General features: G+C 39.4%; 1 protein-coding gene across 1 annotated transcript in view; it reads left to right on the plus strand.

The window, feature by feature from the left end:
• The window catches only part of TES (testin LIM domain protein), a 28,319-nt gene that overhangs the window by 3,375 nt on the left and 8,011 nt on the right, over window positions 1-16,933 (plus strand). Inside the window, exons 2-3 of the mRNA XM_065850277.2 lie at window positions 8,771-8,856; window positions 16,579-16,831. Coding sequence (XP_065706349.1) covers window positions 8,771-8,856; window positions 16,579-16,831 — 339 coding nt within the window. The remainder of the gene's footprint in view (window positions 1-8,770; window positions 8,857-16,578; window positions 16,832-16,933) is intronic.

Here is a 16,933-nt window from a genome sequence, read left to right on the forward strand (position 1 = left end):
GTCTGTTAAGAGAAAAGCAGCGGTCCTGTGTAACATACCCTTCTTAAGTGTTTGCCTCTTGAGGAGTCACAATTACTTCAGCTCAGACTTTTCATTGAACTTCTTCTGTTTGGTTTCTTTTATGTGCTGTTAAGACTGATATTGCTGTCTTCACAACTGGCCAGAGGAAGCAAATCTACTGTGTAACCAGATGTCTCTTTTGGTCTAAATCCTGGCTTCTGGACAACCTCAGCCTGCAGGAAACACAAATTTCAGAATGAATTTTCAGCACTGAGAATATATGTAGAACATATACTTTATTAAACGTATATGTATAACTTCTTTGTAGTCAGGTCACTATGTTTCTTAGAGACACAAAGTGACTGACAAACGTCTAGGCAGTGAATAATGTGGTAAAATGTAGTTGCAAGACAGTCTTTTTAGTTACTATATGAATACCAAGTCTGATACTTTATTTTCCAATATAGTTTCCCTTTTAAGGGGATGGGGAGTTCAAGGCTGACTTCACAGTTTTCTCCTTTGTCTCAGGATGGGTCAGATTTTCTCTTGCTTCTGAGGATCATGAAGATAGCTTTGTATCTGAAAAGAGATTTCACAACAGAGCTGGAGCCTTAAAACAGTAGCTCTGGCTTGGAAAGTACTTGTGCAACAAACAGACTGCTATTTATCCTGAATACAATGTACACTGTGTTCTCAAACCTTGCTTTGAGGGTATAGGGAAAATGAAGATTTAATGCTTTTTATTGAAGAGTCTGTTAGACTGAAGTTCTGCTAGTCTGGATTGCTGCCCTGTCTGTCACCTCCCTGAACTTGGTAAAATGAATCAGTAGGTCATGATCCTGCTGACAGCATGGTCTTGTGCTTCACTGGAGAAAATAAGAATCTGGCAGCAGATTTGTTCTGTATAAGCTTTCACTGTATAATACTTGCTTTATAAAAAGACTGTTGGGGGTCAGGGGAGTTTGAGGGAAGAGATGCAGCTTCTCCAGTGTGGAATCTCTGCGTGATTCTTCTCCTATGGCGTGAGACTTGGTTGGTTGTGTTATAGTGGAAAACCAAACACAGAGTGCTTTAGACATTCTTAAGTCAACAACTGTAATGCACTTTGATAAATGAGCAGTGAATAAAGTATGCATAGGAGCAAAGTCAACTTTTTCGCGTTTTGCAAAGCATGATTTAGTAATATCTGCTGGGCTCCGCTTCCTGTTGATGTCACTGTTTGTTTTGGTGTTACTGCCATGGAAATCTTGATAACAGAGGGTTTTTGCTGTTCCTTAGGTATAGTAAGATCAAGGAAGTGTAAGGTGACTCATGGACGAGTTTTGTTTGCAAGAAGTATGAAAACAAACGTGGAGATGTGAGAGGAGCTACTTCAGTTTTGTTAACAGGGAAACTGACTACTTCCTGCATACATTGCGATGGGATTTATTTTGCCCTCAGACTTTGGGGAAAAAAAAGAAGTGGTGTGGGTTTTTTTTGTTTTGTCTTTTTCTTCTGGAACACCTGTCTGAATACACACCCAAAGTTACTTTTTGCTTGGTGTGCCTGCGTATCAGCTTGGCAGAGACAACAAGGGTAAATTAAACTTTTTTTCTTTTCCTGTTGTAGAAGTAATCACCAGGTATTTGACCATAAAACATCATGCAATGATACAAAATACCAGGCCAAGAAACTCTTTGGATGCAGAACTGCATGGTTTCTAAGATTAGGTGAAGTTTTCTTTAATATGGCATAATTATAAGCCCAGTATTAAAGTAAGTTAATTTTCCATCTCACTGTTTAAGTTACAGTATTCTGTCATTAAAGGCACAAAGATATGTTTCTGCAAGTGTTCCTGGGAAAAAAAAAAAAAGAAATGTTTTTCCTTTCCTCTAAGTAAAATAATAATGGTGAGTCGCAATTGCGAATTAAATTTTAGTTGTAGAAGTTGCTTAAAAACACATTTTGTTTACTTCAGGAAAGTATTCTGAACATGTCTTGCAAATTAGTGTCTTCTTCCCAGCAAATACAAAGTTTATAGGTGTAATAGGGTAGATGTAAATATACTGTGCTGTATTTAAGAATTATTTTTTAAAATAGATTGTAAATTATCTATGCATGTTTGGTTTATGTATGTAACTAATATATACGTGTATGGGATGTGTATGTATGTTTTATGTAGGGTGTATGTGTTTAAAAAAAAAGAAACACCCTACCTAATATACACTTTCCACTAACATGAGGAGTTGGTGAGGTTCTTCTAGGTGCTGAAGACCTGCAGGGAGAGTAGAGCTATGCAGATGAAAACCTGTCGCATGTGTTATCTTGCGTCTTAGGCTTGGTCAGATGAATAGGTTGACGATCAAGGGAGTAAGGAGGCTTTTATTATGGTAATTTCAGATCACGTTAGACATAACTGTACCTTAGTACTGCTGTATGTGCACTTCTGGTGTTTTTGTTTTTTAAAGTCTGTCTAATCCTCCCTTTGTGCCTTGTTTCCAGTCTGAGGTTGTCTAGCTGAAAAAAAAAAAAAAAAAAAGCCCTTTCTTGCATGACTACAGACCATAATAAGTGAGTATGTAGATTTCCACATTACCTTTTCAAAACCTGGTACTAGAAGATGCAGCTGGACAAGAGCACTGATGACAATACAAAATACACATGTATTGTGAAAATGCATCTGCAGTATTGGGTGATGGATAGTGCTGTATTGGAGGTTTATATACAGTGTTATAGTGCCTGTCAACTGCATTCAAACTTAACTGGTCTCATACTGGACTTTGTGAATAAACACTACTTGTTTTCAGCCCAGCTGGGATGTCTTTAATAGCTGTTAGCCTTTTGACAGTGGGCTGTGTAGAAGTGTCTTAAATATTTATATTCAGAACTGTTTGATATTTAGCTGTAGACATGAAAATAAAATAAATTTTTAGTACTTGTGTACTATTGTAGGCTGTTGCAGCTCCTTGATTTATTCTTTTGCCCATCTTGCCAAGATCATCTTTCAAATATTTTTCTTGGATGCAATCACTTTTTGGCATCCTTCCTTCTGTGCAAATGGACTTCCTTACTCAAGCTTCTACATCTTAATCTGAGTCAACTTTTCCCTAGATCAAAATGCATATTTAATAAAAAAAAAAAGCTAGGACAGACTTGCCATCAATTTAAATAGACATGTTCAATAATAACAAATATAGAATGGTCTGTGGGATGCTGCTCTTCACTACAGATTAAACTTCTTTTTCTCTGATTTCATACTGTGTCTATAGAAGTCTTTTAAGAGCATTTTCTAGATACAAATGTGTCTTTGTGTTTTGGCTTTTTTTGTTGTTTCTTTTTTTCCCCATTTTGGAATCCTAAGAAATAACATACCTTTTCTGGTTTTTAAAATTTAAATACTGTAACCTATTTAAATTTCCAGTTTGCTGTCTTTCCCTACTAGAGAAGTCTCCTGCTGGTACAGAACATAGTGATACAAGATCAGGTCTCAGCAATAAAGCATGCACAGAAGATTTCTAATGTGCCTTGTTCTCATGGTCAGTTCTTTGTATACTTGGCTTTACCTTCTTCTTTGGAACTTCCTAAAGTACATCAGGATATACTAGAAATCTGTTTTGTTATGCTATACAAGTGTTTTTCTCAAGGTTACATTGGAAATGGGAAACAGTATCATTTGATGTGCCCCTGCAAACATCCAAATGGATCAAGTTAGGTAATCTCCAAACTAGAAGATCCCTGGGACTTTATGGTAAATCCAAACCCAGCTTTAGCATCGATCTCTTCACTTCTGGCCTTGGAGCACTCAGGGGCATGAGAGAAAGATCTGCAAAAAGGTCAGTGAAAAGGATTTAAGTCTATTCTGGGACTCCTTGTTAATTATCACAGCCCACTAATGACAACTTCTCACTGTATAGCCACAACCTTTCAAATTCTGAAGAGGCCTGGGGCAGTGGAAGGACTGATCTTCTGCAGAGGCTGCGTACTGGTGTTGTGTCTTGCTGTCCATGGCAAGGTGGAAGATTAACGCAGATCACCTGTCTGGTGGTACAGGAGAGCTTTCAGGGGGCAGGAAGGAAAAGAAGCCAAGACCCAAGTTAGCTCTGATCTTTTGGTGTGACTGAAGAAGTAAAAGTGTTGTGGGAGGGAGACCTTTGTAAAGTGGAAGGAATGTCAGAGCAGGTTGCTTTATTTGAGGGCTAGATTTGTACTAGGTATGATGACTATTAGATTGTAACTATTAAAATTAAGACTTCCAGTTGAACTGCCAGGATGTTCTTGGTATAATTTGCACCCAGCTGCTCCGTGAGAGTGAACAGAAAATACAGAATTGGACTGTAGTCACTGTATAGTCATAATATGAGAGTGGGCAGAAGCCACAATGTGAGATATTCTGATTAAACATAGAGATTTTATTTCTGCTCTGTGGTCCAGCATGATAATAAGATGTTGAATCTGCATCTGGATAAGGCCCTGGGCAAGTCTAATTTTGTTGTACTTGCTCTTTGTGGGCAATTGGGTGACCTCCAGAGAGCCCTTGCAACTTAAAATAGTCTGTGCTCATGAAAAGCAAGTATAAGCAAGCTTCAAAAACTACTGCTCTGTCTTATGTCTTAATTTACCTAAGATTTCTTAGGGCTTATCTTTGTTTTCCCTGTAACTGTCAACAATAACCTTGAGTTCTGTGACATTACACTATTAAAAGTCTAATCCTCCATTCATCACAATACTTTTTTTTTGCCAGAGCTCTGAGCTGTGGCACAATCTGTTCCATGTAGGAGCAAACTTGTTAAACTTATCTATATTTATCACATAAGAGAAACTGTAGCTGACCAAATATAATTACATTTGTATCAGCATAGAGACTAAACTGGCCATCTACCTCTATGTGCGTAGTCTATTTGCCTCAATGAATTTCTTTCATAGCATCCCATGTGGAAGATGTTTTGTCTGGTGCTCTGTGAAGTCTACTGTATTTGCAGGAATACAAATTCCCAAATTAGTGTTCTAAAATTGCAACAAAACAGGATTTCAGTGTTTGCCAGAGGATTTAAATTAATAGGAGGAAGAAATGGCATTTGTTGGACTTTCATTCTCGATGTTCAGTAAACTTAACAATAAACACTTCTGATAATCCAGGTTTAAACTATTTCATAGCAACTACTGTGTTTCCATTCTACATCTGAACAAACTATTAGACAGTTGAATTGGGCCATTTGGATTTTTAAGATGACATTAAGCTTCTACCTTAATATAAAGACAGCCAACTCTTGACACAGAGTTCCAGTCTGAACTGAAAAGGGGCAGTCTTCTGCTGATTCTCATTTTAACTGTAACTATTTAAAATTCTTTGCCCTTGAAGACTCTTTAATCTTGAAAGCAGCATGCAACAGATGATCTCAATCTTATTGCTATCATCTTCCATACTCAGCCTGTTTAAGTCTATTGGGTATGTTAGTAATACCAGATGGTTTTGGATAGCTTTTTCTGTGAAATGAAAATTAATGGCAGTAGACAGGCAGGAACCTTCTTCTGGCAGAATTTCAGCAGACCTGTCTGTGCTATTTCTCCCATAACTCAGTTTATGGGGAAAATGGATTCCCTCCTGTTCCCAGGTGTGAATGCCTGCCCCAGGGTATGCTCAGCCTGTGCTGCATCCCTGGGTGCGCCAGCATGGACCTGCGTCCTTCAGAAGACTTGGGGAATAAACGTAGGCAGGAGCAATGAAGAAGCACACTGGGGCTTTAGGCTCTCTGAATTTCCCAAATTACAGCAGAATCAGCTGCTGAAGAGGAAACGGTCACTTCCGAGACTGATACTTCCTTGCTGCTGAAGCAGGTTCTGTTACAGCACTGTGGAGGGATGTTTGACAGGCAGAGACTTGATCTTTAGATAGCGCACAGTGCTTTTGGGTTTGACTCTATCGTTATTTTATACAGATTTTTGCAAGTAACCACGTAGTTTCTCCATCAGAACAAAGGCAGAGGCTGTGCATGCATCTGGAGTTGTCTAATTCAATTCTCGATGTGCCCCTTTTTCCATAAGGTGACCAGACATCACATATGGAAAGGTCATCCCCTTCTTTCTCTTTTGCAGCAGACTGAGGAATGTTTCAAAACAAGTCTATCTTTGCTAATTCAGTTTATTTGTCTTAAACTGCATAGGCATTTGTTGAATGATGTGCACTTTATTACTGGAAAGAGAATGTGGAATCCTGTGTTTCTGAAGAAATCTGTGCTGAGACTGCTGGTTGTGAAGATCCAAGTAGGCTGGCTGGTTGTTATCCATCTAACTGGAAAGGGAGTATGTTTTGGGTGGAGCTTTTAGACAGCACATATTTCCTCTCCTTAATTTGCTTCTGGAGAGGTATTTTTAGCTTGAACCCTTAACATTTAAGAGGCTTGGAAATTAAAATTATTTTTTAAATTTTTTAATATATAATCTTTTTGCATTTCAGATTCTATTTTGGGCTTTCTGGAAATGTTAAGGCTATTTCTCTGTATACTGTGTGATAGCTCTATACACAAATGACCCTAAGTTTCTAACCCTTCAAATTACGATGCTAATAAAATTATCGTTATTGCTCTTTCTCTCCCTTCCTCCTTTTCCAAGGGAGGGGAGAGCCCAAGCATTTTTTTAAGTAATGCCAGTTTGTAGCTGAACTTGGCAGCTAGAAAGAATGGGTTAATGTTGGCTTTTGTGGGGGTGGGGGGAGGGTGCAATGCAAGCACATTTGAATTTTAAAAGCTTCCTAGGGAGGTTGAGGGGGGGGGGGGCGGGGAGCAGCCAAAAAACTCCAAACAAGGAACCCAAACCAAAAACCAACCTGTCTGGAAAAAAAAAAAAATTGTGTGTTGCTCTGGCTTCCTCTTTCTCTTTACAGAACATCCTGGCCAATATTTTGCTCTGTTTATGTGTGACCTGACAAGAGGGTTTTGTTGTTTTCTGATGTAGGGGGTGTGTGTATGGTGAGACTCTGGATTCCACATGAGAAGACCCTTGTAAACACTCATCAGTGGAGATCAGATTTTATTAACCTGTTAGCTTTATATATCCAATATAGTCAAAATTGTAGTTGATAAAACAGAACCATAAAGTTATGTTTATTTTAGGTGTCTACTGCTCTGGCTTTAAGTTGATGCCTCTAGAATGTGAAATTGAGCCTTTAGGCTGATCAAGATGTCACCATGATCAGGCTTGTATTTCTTCTGGATAAGAAAGCAAGAAATAATTTCACGTCCCTCTATGTATCCCTGCAGTTGCAAGCAGGGATTAATAGCTGTAGAAGTATCTCCTCTCGCTAAATAGCCCATAATCTGCAGGAAGGTTTTATAATATCCCGAGGAGCAATGATCCTTCAAATTATAAAATAACTAAGGCTATAGTCTTCCCTGCATCTTATGTGCTGTTTGTTGAGCAAATGGTTTGTGAATGTGTTCCTTCATTTTGGACAGAAACAAGTTGAAAGCTTAGCTGTTTATATCCTTGTATGTACAACAAAAGCAGTATGGCTTCTTGGCATATATTGGAAACTTCCTAATAACAAAACTGTATCACAAAATCTAATTAACCCTGACATTGCATTATTGTTCTGAGAACTAAGGTTCGTACCAGGACTTGTCAGCTCTAGCTCACTTTCCATTCATGGTAAAGGGCAGACTGGAGGTGAGCTGTCCCCTTTGTGATGACTGTCCCTCCTGCTGCATCTGCCCACAGCTCACTGGGAGTGCTCCTCGTGCTGCTGGAGCAGTGGTGGGAGGGTGGAATGGGTCCCCTCCATGTGTTGGGCATGAACCTGCACACCAGGCTGTGATTACCATTCTATGGTCCTTCATCTGCCTGATTTAAGAGCAATGTTCCCTAAAGGTTTAAAGAACTGGAGTAGGGCATTTAAAATTTACTGTAGTACATGGACGCATATGTTATAGAGTTTGGTGTCTATTTTTCACCTTGAACTTCATTACTCAGTTAAATGTGCTGATGTGTTGATATATTGTGTGAATACTGGCCTTTACTCTGCACTGGTTTTTATGTTCTCTCATATTTCCCCTGCATTGTGAATTGGTCGTCTGCCTTTTTAATCTTTTCATAGCAAAACTGTTTGCATATCATTTATGGTCATTGCTTTCACTAACTGTGTTGTTTCTCTTTCTCTTTGGAAAGTAAGCTGATATTAGTCCAGCTGAATCATAATTGTAAAGGTTATGTTCTGCTCTCAGTCACTATCAGAGTAGTCTCAAATAGACTTGGGAATATTAGACTAATGACTTAGATGTTTTCTTTATTTCTGTCGGATGTCCAGGTTAGTGCATATGAATGTGGCATTTGCTTATTTTTTGATCTCTTGCATCTTGCCAAACATATTCTGCAAATCACTTTGTCCTGACAGCTGGATTAAATGTCCTTTGACGTGAGGTCTTATGGCCTCACTTGCTGTGGTTTTACAGCCACAGACCTAAGTCAGGGCTGAAAAGAATCTGCTTCCTCCCTTGTGTGGAACTTGCACAGAACTGGGCTGGGGAGACAAGTCACCACAAAAATACTTAGTTTTGACTAAGGCTAACTTTCTGTCTGTTAGCTCAGCCCTGCAAACAGGTTTGTGCAAACGCTGTCACTTATGTAGGTACAATGGAAAGGTGATTGGACCCTAACATAACGTCCTGATGTCAGCTTAGTCAAATGCTTAATCTTTACCTTTAGTTGTGGATTGCAGATCATAAGGGCGGCAGTAACATCATTCATGCAACATATTTCTTGAAGCTGACTGTAGTTTTCTTCTTGCTTTTTTACATAGATGGGCTTGGGCCATGAGCAAGGATTTGGTGCCCCCTGTTTAAAATGCAAGGATAAGTGTGAAGGATTTGAGCTTCATTTCTGGAGGTAAGTGGCACCAGGTGTCCCTTAAGCTGTGACTCAGCACTACAGATCTGGGCGTGTATGCAAATGTATAAGTAACTGATTTTATTCTCTCTTCAATTAAACTATTCAGATGCTTTAAAGAGACTGTGTCTAGATTCAGGGCCAGAGCTTCTCAGCTGCACAACAGAGTGTTTAGGTATGCCATCACTTGCGAACGTACCTTTCATTTGCACTGAAGTAAATGCTAGTACTTCTACCGAAGCATTTGCTTTAGCTTAATGAACAGTTGAAGCAGGTTTGTGAAAACATCTCTGTCCCTACAGTAAGAGAGATGATGGGGAAGAAGTGTGTTTTATCTCAGTAATAAAATGCTTTCTCAGCTCCTGACCAAAGGCGTACACTTTGATCTCAGATTTTAGGTAACACTATGTTGCAAAGATACTGAAACCTACAAATTACTTGGAGGGGAAAGAGGTGCCATAATTCAAGCAAGTTAGATAGTACTTGGCCTTGGGTGACGCACTGTTCCTAAACCAGTAAGAGCTGATGATATTTGCAGTAAATATGCTGTAGTCTTTGTTACTTTTGCAGAAATTTTATATTCCATTAAGACTTTTCTTGTCTTACTGAAACCTTAACAGCTCAGTTCACTGATTATACTGGTTGTGCTTTAAGGTACAGCCTAGTGATTCTGACTTACTAGGAAAAAAAAAAAAAATTACTCTTAAAGGTAGCAGCCTGCACAGGGCATACATGTGCACAAGCACACGCTAGCAATGAAAGTGATGTTTCAACAATGCTATTTAGCTACAGTCATACCTGTATCTGCAGTAGGGTTTTTTTTGTGAGGTTCTTTAAGGTAGTCTTTACCTCCCAGACAGAGTATCTGATAAGGCCTAGGAGATTTTTACGTCTTTACCTAAGGATTTGACTGCAGCTGGGACTCAGTTTAGAGAATAACCAGACAAACAGACCACAGCAAACATTTGCTATAGTTGGTTAAGATATAGCTTCAGTTACATATCTGTAATACATAACTATAAAAACAACTTATAAATTATGAAAGAGGCATGAAATGGTAGTACACTAATAACCAAACTTGATCATCTAAAGATGGAAGAAATTATTAGATTATGAAAAGATATTTTTTTTCAGTGTACAGATAGTCCCTGAGGAGATACTACAGAGATACTACAAGATACTACAAAACCAGAACATACTTAACATGTGTGGGTGATTTGATAAAACAGGATAAGATTTTTTGCAGGAGTAAATAGTCTTGTTTATCCATGGTTATATGAGAAATTATGTCACTTCCTACTTGAGAGAAAGATCTTTGCTTAGGGCCAGTGTGATAAATAAGGAAATCACAAGTGGGGGGAGAAAAAAAGACTAAGCCAGTTAACTTTTTCTTAACTCTTCCTTTTTGTTGTCTTTTTCTTAGTTCTGGTTATTAAGAGACCTTGTAATTACTAGCTTATTCTTTGACAGGGAAGAATTTGCAATGAGAAGATATAAAATGTCTAAAGTTATTTAGTCACATAATTGCATATTTAGCAGGCTGGAATGTGTCTGCTTTGGTATGCATATTAGGAGGTTTGTGTGTGTATTTTTCTTCAGACACATTTCACAGTGCTCCTGCAGTTAGAGCTCATTGTGCCAGGTCTTAAACACTGTCTGTCCTGGAAAGTAAGAGCCTGTAGATGGCAGTGGATTAAATAGCAAGAAAGAAAAAGGCATAATACCAGTGGCTGTTTAGTTAATTACCTTTTCAAATTAAACCTTGATATAGAGGATGGCTGAAAGTAGTCTGAGAAGCATCTTCTAGCTGTCACACAAATGTAGCACATACATTTGAAATAGAGGAAAAGTTAGCCATTTGAGGCAATTCAAACATGGGTCAGAAAACAGCTGTTTCTGCTGGGGGTAGGAAGGGTATGAATCTGAAGTCTGAAATATATTTTTTTAACAGTTTTCAAAGGAAAAAATAATATGCTTTGCATGATACCAAGATTTCAGGATTCTGCCTCTTGAACAGAAAGGAATGGATCCTAAATAGCTGTTCACCTAGTCATGTTAGCCTTAAAATCTGAAACTCTTAAATAGAGGAAACTCGCAGAAGTAGACTGAATATTGTTTTTATAACATGAATGATCAGTACTGCAAGTTAAATCACCAATTTCGCTTTTTCTTCTCTGTAGGTAATAGGTATTGAAATAGGAATTGTAGTTAGAGAAGCTGTCACAAGTTGGGAGGGATCACTGTGGTGCATTGACCACAGCCAGCAGCCAAGCACACATGGCAGCTATTTGTTCTCCATCCCCTTACAGCAGGGTGGAGGAGCAAAAGGGAAGAACAAAAGTGAGACACCTCACGGGTTGAAATAGTTGAACAGGTGAAGGAAAAAGCTGGCGGGAAGGGAAGTGTTGCAAAAGCATTCACTTGCCACATCCCACCAGCAGACTGGTGCTCAGCCAGTCTCCAAGCAATGGCCACATTGGAAGTTGGAAACCCTACCTCTTCATCCTCTACCCTGTCTTATTGCTGAGTATGACATTGAATGGTATGGAGTATCCCTCTGGCCAATTAAGAGTCAGTTGTGCTTCCTACTACCTTCTTGCCCACCCCAGCTTACTTGCTGAAGTAAGAGCAGAGTCCTAAAAGGAGCCCTGACACTGTGCAAGCACCGCTCAGCAATAGCAAGTGCTATCAGTGCTGGTTTAGCTATTTGTCCAAGGCATGCACCATATGGCCACTATGGAGAAAGGTACCTGGGTGCCACTGGACCCAGCAGGGTAAGTGAGTCAGCAGTTGTGTTTGCAGCAGGGCCAGGCTGCAGCCCTTGCTGTGCTCTGTGTAAGGGTGACACTGCCCTCTCCTGGGAGGTGCTGAGGAGCTTCAGCAGATCATGTAATTCTTGTTCCCTGGTCTGATATAGGAAAGTTCTGGTACTACCTCAAAGAGCTAGTTGTTATTTCTGTGTGTTTCTGCACAAAAGAGCCTCTATTCTGCCTTTGGGGGAGTCAAATTGGAAAATGCACAAAGAAATCCAAGTATACCAATCTTGTAGTAGGGTTTTATGTGGAGTTCCTACACTGTTCTCTATAATGGGAGTGTTTGGAAAAATGCCTCTTCTGGGGTGGCAAGTGCCCAGCACTTTTTGCTATAATTCTTGACACAGTGTGTGGGATGGTTATATAGATGCAGGACCATTAATTTGGGCTAGTACAGAAATGGTGGTAAACAAAGCCTTTTTTAAAATTTGTTCCTAAATTTTGAAGTTCTGAAAGCCTCGGTGTTGTGAGCTGAACACAAAATGAATATGATGAGAGCCGTGGTCTATAACAGTAGCTGAATGGTGAACAATTACCTGTGTAGCAGTGGCAGCAGGCAGGGTCTTCTCAGTTTGGGTGTTAGACTTCTTTCAGTCTGCGAACAGCCTTCACAAAATTAGCAGGGCAGGCTGGCTCTAAGAGGCTGCTGTTAGGGTATGTGTTTGCTCTTTGGGAATCTCTCACTAGAGGGAGGTGTGGGACAGCAAAGCTAGAAGCTGCGAAAAGCGGGAAGGAATGTTCTGGTTTATCCTGTTCATGTATATACTGGAAAGAAAAAATTGTCACAGGTGGGGCTTGCCAAGGTACTGGAAAGCTTCTGAAGACAATAATCTTAAGCTTGGGAGTGACCTTTTTCACTTTCTCTGCACAGGTACAATCTCTTGAAGGCAGGAAGGGCTGATACATTTCTGATTTTACATTTTCTGATATTACAGCTGATGGACAAGTACTGAGGCACAGTTAGGATTCGCCAGGTATTTGTTGAGGGCTTTTCTGTGCTTGTGGCTGCCACCTCTTGTCACAAAGAGCCACTGCAAAGCCAGTGTAGGAAAAGTCATGATCAGAATTATTTTTCTTTTCCATACACCAAAAGATAAAGTAGGAGGATGGTTGGCATTTGGTTTTGGAGAAGGAACTGGAAGTCTCTGATCCTTGCCGCCAGTAGACATCCAGGACACAGGAATTCACCAGCTTGGGAGAGAGGGTGCAATCTGTTTACCTTCCTTCTTCCTCTTTCAAACCACCCAAGACCTGGAAGCAAGGTACAATCTACTAGATCGGTCTTTTATAGTGATATGCAACTTTTAGTTCCGTAGATTTTTGAAGCTTTCTCCCCATCTTCCATGTTTTGAATGGGAAAAGCTTCCCAAACTGCTGAGATTTGTCTGGAGGAACATTTTTCTCCTTTGAAGTCCTGAGGGCTATGAACACATAAGTTGGAGTCCTTAGTATCTCCTTCAGTAAATTCTTGCTGAATGTCATCAAGTGAAGGGAAAATCTTTTCAGCAGTTCAGATGGAGAGAACAAGAAATTGTCACTGCCTGTCTTCTCGATAGAGCCAAAGGAGATAAAGTCTACAAAAATACATGTGTATATACACACAGACAAACATATAACAACAACTGGTTTTGCTGGCACATGTCAGGTGTTTGCTTTAACAACAACAAAGAAAAAGCATCAGTTTTCAGACAGACTTGTGAAGTGTAAGTTAGTCACTTCAGTGATAACAGCTGTATTGTAGTGAAAGAAATGACCAGATGATCTATTCTAAGTAATTGACCACATCCCTTTTGCAGAAGGGACAGTGACTAATGAACAGGGCTCTGATGTGGCAACTCAGTGGAAGAAGGTATGACTGAATTGTAAATAGTACTCTGCAGGAAGAGTTATGTGTGTAAATGTCAAGTGGATATCTTTTAGGACTGGAAACTATTCAAGAAAAGGGATTATAAATCAGGACAGGAAACTTTTTTTGGCTGTTAGCGGTGTACAGATATCTTCATGTGGCTGAGATCCAGGGGAGCCTTGAGAACCGGGGGAAATGGCAACAGCCTCAGGGATTTTCCTTTGATTTACTGAGTTATGGTGACATCAGCTATGACTCAGCAGTCTCTGCATTCTTTATGGATTGTTTTCTGCATTTGGAGACTTAAGTATCCACAAGCCAGGGCCACTAGACTTGTAATTTTGTAACATAGCCCCTATAACAGCTTCCTACAAATTCCATGTAGGCAAAGAGTCAATCACTTTATCTTTGGAAGAGCAAGTAGGTAACATTACACTGAAATGTACACAATCGAATTCTCCATCTAAGTAAGGCTGGGGTGGGGGAGATTACTGAGTATCTCATTCTTTTCAATGCAAGTATAAAGCACAGTAGTTCTATGCTGGTTTTCACAATGAGACCCAGCAAGGACCTGAGGACAAGCTGTGTGCTTTCACTTCTTTGCAAATATCTGTTAATCTGTTTTTCAGGAAGACAGAAAATCTCAAGGATCCTGAAATTAGCGAAACAAGTTAAGCCTTCAAGGTGAAACTGAGGAAGATAAAAGCAATTGAGTCAGGGTGTTCTTCTAGCTTGTTGGGGATTGTCTGTTCTCTGCAGGCTGTTGATGCTGCTTTGCTGTGGTTGGACACTGTACAGAGTGGAGAGAGCTGCACAGTCTGTCACGCTGCTATCATGACCATGCAGGCAGTACAGCAATATGAATTTTCCTTACTGAATTCTGTTTTGCAAGCAGAGCAGTTCTGGGCAGTGAGACTATACTTGCATTAGTGTGCAGGTTGACTGAGCGTGTCTGTTTGTTCACCAATGTTATTAGATTACATCCTGTAAAGAGGCAAGGATAAAACTGGGACATACTGTTGCTTAAGTTGAAAAAGTGAAGAAAACATCTGCTAAGCTATAATATTATTCAAATAGATTAACTACTTGAATATAAGTTTCATGTGTGCTGTGAGGCATATAGCTGCATGATGATCACCATGCAATAATTAATTAAACCTGCTAAAAATAAGGTCTGTTTCTGTGACCTAGTGTTGGATCTCAAAGATTACATGATTGAGAGTTGGTAATAAGGTATGATCACATGCACACCTTAAAAGGTGAGCAGAGTGAAGTATAAATTGCTTTATTAATATATTAAATAGCCTCTAAGTATTAGTTAAGTAAAGGACTCATGTAGATTGGTGCTAAGACCTTACAAAATTTTATGTTGCAAGTGCTTGAGATGGATAGTACAGCGTTTAGACATAATGGGTGATGCTAATTCATGTTTTGCTAAGTTGAGAGGTTGCAAAGTGCTCAGTGTTTACTAGGTGTCCAAATGAGTACCAGCTTTGAAATTCTGTGCATCTTTCCTGTTGTGGAAATGAGTTGGAAGTCATGCAAGCTGTCAGACAGCCTGCACTTCAGTTATTGACTCTTTGTGTTTTTATGTGTTGCAAAGCAAAGTCTATTCTGCTTAAGGTTCATAATTTCATTGTTATTTTTAGAGTGGAGTGGCTCATTTCTATTGCAGAGTTAGCTATTTTTAATTTTGAGTGGGCTTCATAGCTTAGGTTTCCATGAATTATGGTTGCTGTATGATCACATGACCAGGCAGCATTCATCACTCACTGAAATGATTGTACCCCACACAGAAAACCGGTATATGTGTGTAGTGTGTATCTTTGGGCTGGCTGTGCATCACTTCACATGCCATGTTCTGTGCAGGTCCTCCTTCCTTCCTTTCCCACCACCCAATGGGTCTGTGTGTTCTTGTCATGTACCTATTAAATGCCATAAGGTATGTGTCTTGCCTTCTAGACTTTAGAAGGCAAGATGCAGAACAATATGAGGGTTTTGGCAAGCAGAGTTGAGAAGTATTTTATAGATAGTAGTTTCATGCTATTTCCTATGTGAAAAATAAATAATCGGGTAAAATATTACTTATTCCTTTTCAAGCTCTAGAGATCCAGAACTCTTCACTAATTTCCTTATACTGTGGTTGACTGCTTTGAACTGAAGCTCTGGGAGAGCCATTAATAAATAGTAAGCTAGCTTGTCTAATTCAAAGTTCTGTTTATTGTATGTGAATTGTTTAATTATGATTAAGGTAATAAATTACTATCTAATAGCCCTTAATAAAAGGAGCTCCAATGTGTTGTATATCAAAGAATACCATTTATATCTAAGGAAGGCCTTCTACCTTGTAAGGGTGATATCTGGGAGAATTTTCCGTACAGCATGTGCCAGAGTACCTCTAACTTGGTTCAGAGCTGTTTGAAAGGCTATGTCCATATAAGCCTTTTGCTTTTCTTTCATCTTCTCTTTTAGATGCTGAACTTTGAACAGCGCTTGGTGCAATTACACTGTATATCTGTCTGTACGCATTTTTTTTCCATTCTAGGAGATATTTGTTTCCACTTGAGAGCAACTCTGAAGTGCATATGAAGAGAATAGTATGGAATGTGTGTGTAATTTTTGGGTGTATAAAGAGAACCTGAAAAACTAAAAGCCCAAGTAAATGGTTGCTGGGGGGATCAAGTGGATGCGTTTAAGTTAACTCATGGGTGACTACCCATACTAAATCTGGTAGGTGGATGATAATGGACGTGTATGTGTGTGATCACAACTGAGATGTAACTGAAGGAATGATATAGCATCATATTCAAAATGCATTAGTGTAGTTGACTGATATCTGTCTGACTACAATCTCTGTGAACAAATAATGTAAGTAATACAACAGAAGAAATAATCTTCTCAAGAGGTGTTTGATGTATTGCAGGATAATTTGCATATTCCCTAATCAAAGCACTGAAAACAAGTTTTTGGGTTTCCAGTGGTGTTGTTACTATGTATGCAGCTGGTGTGAGTTGTAATGTTCAGCTGAGACTGTAACTTTCTTGCTGTTTCCGTAAATTTCAGAAAAATATGCCGCAACTGCAAATGTGGCCAGGAAGAACATGATGTCCTCACAAGCAATGAGGAAGATCGGAAAGTGGGGAAACTGTTTGAAGACACAAAATACACGACCCTTATTGCAAAGCTGAAGAGTGATGGCATTCCCATGTATAAACGTAATGTAATGATACTGACTAATCCAGTGCCAGCCAGAAAGAACATATCCATCAATACCGTGACTTATGAGTGGGCTCCTCCTGTGCAGAATCAGACACTTGTAAGTCCAACTCAAGTGTTCTTTATGTGCAAGGCAGGAGTTGATGGGAGGTAGAGAAGCAGAGCATACCTGAAGGATAAATTTGCCTCTTGTGGTCATTCT

Source organism: Patagioenas fasciata, chromosome 1, assembly GCF_037038585.1.
Source record: "Patagioenas fasciata isolate bPatFas1 chromosome 1, bPatFas1.hap1, whole genome shotgun sequence".
In the NCBI taxonomy this organism is placed as follows: Eukaryota; Metazoa; Chordata; class Aves; order Columbiformes; family Columbidae; genus Patagioenas; species Patagioenas fasciata.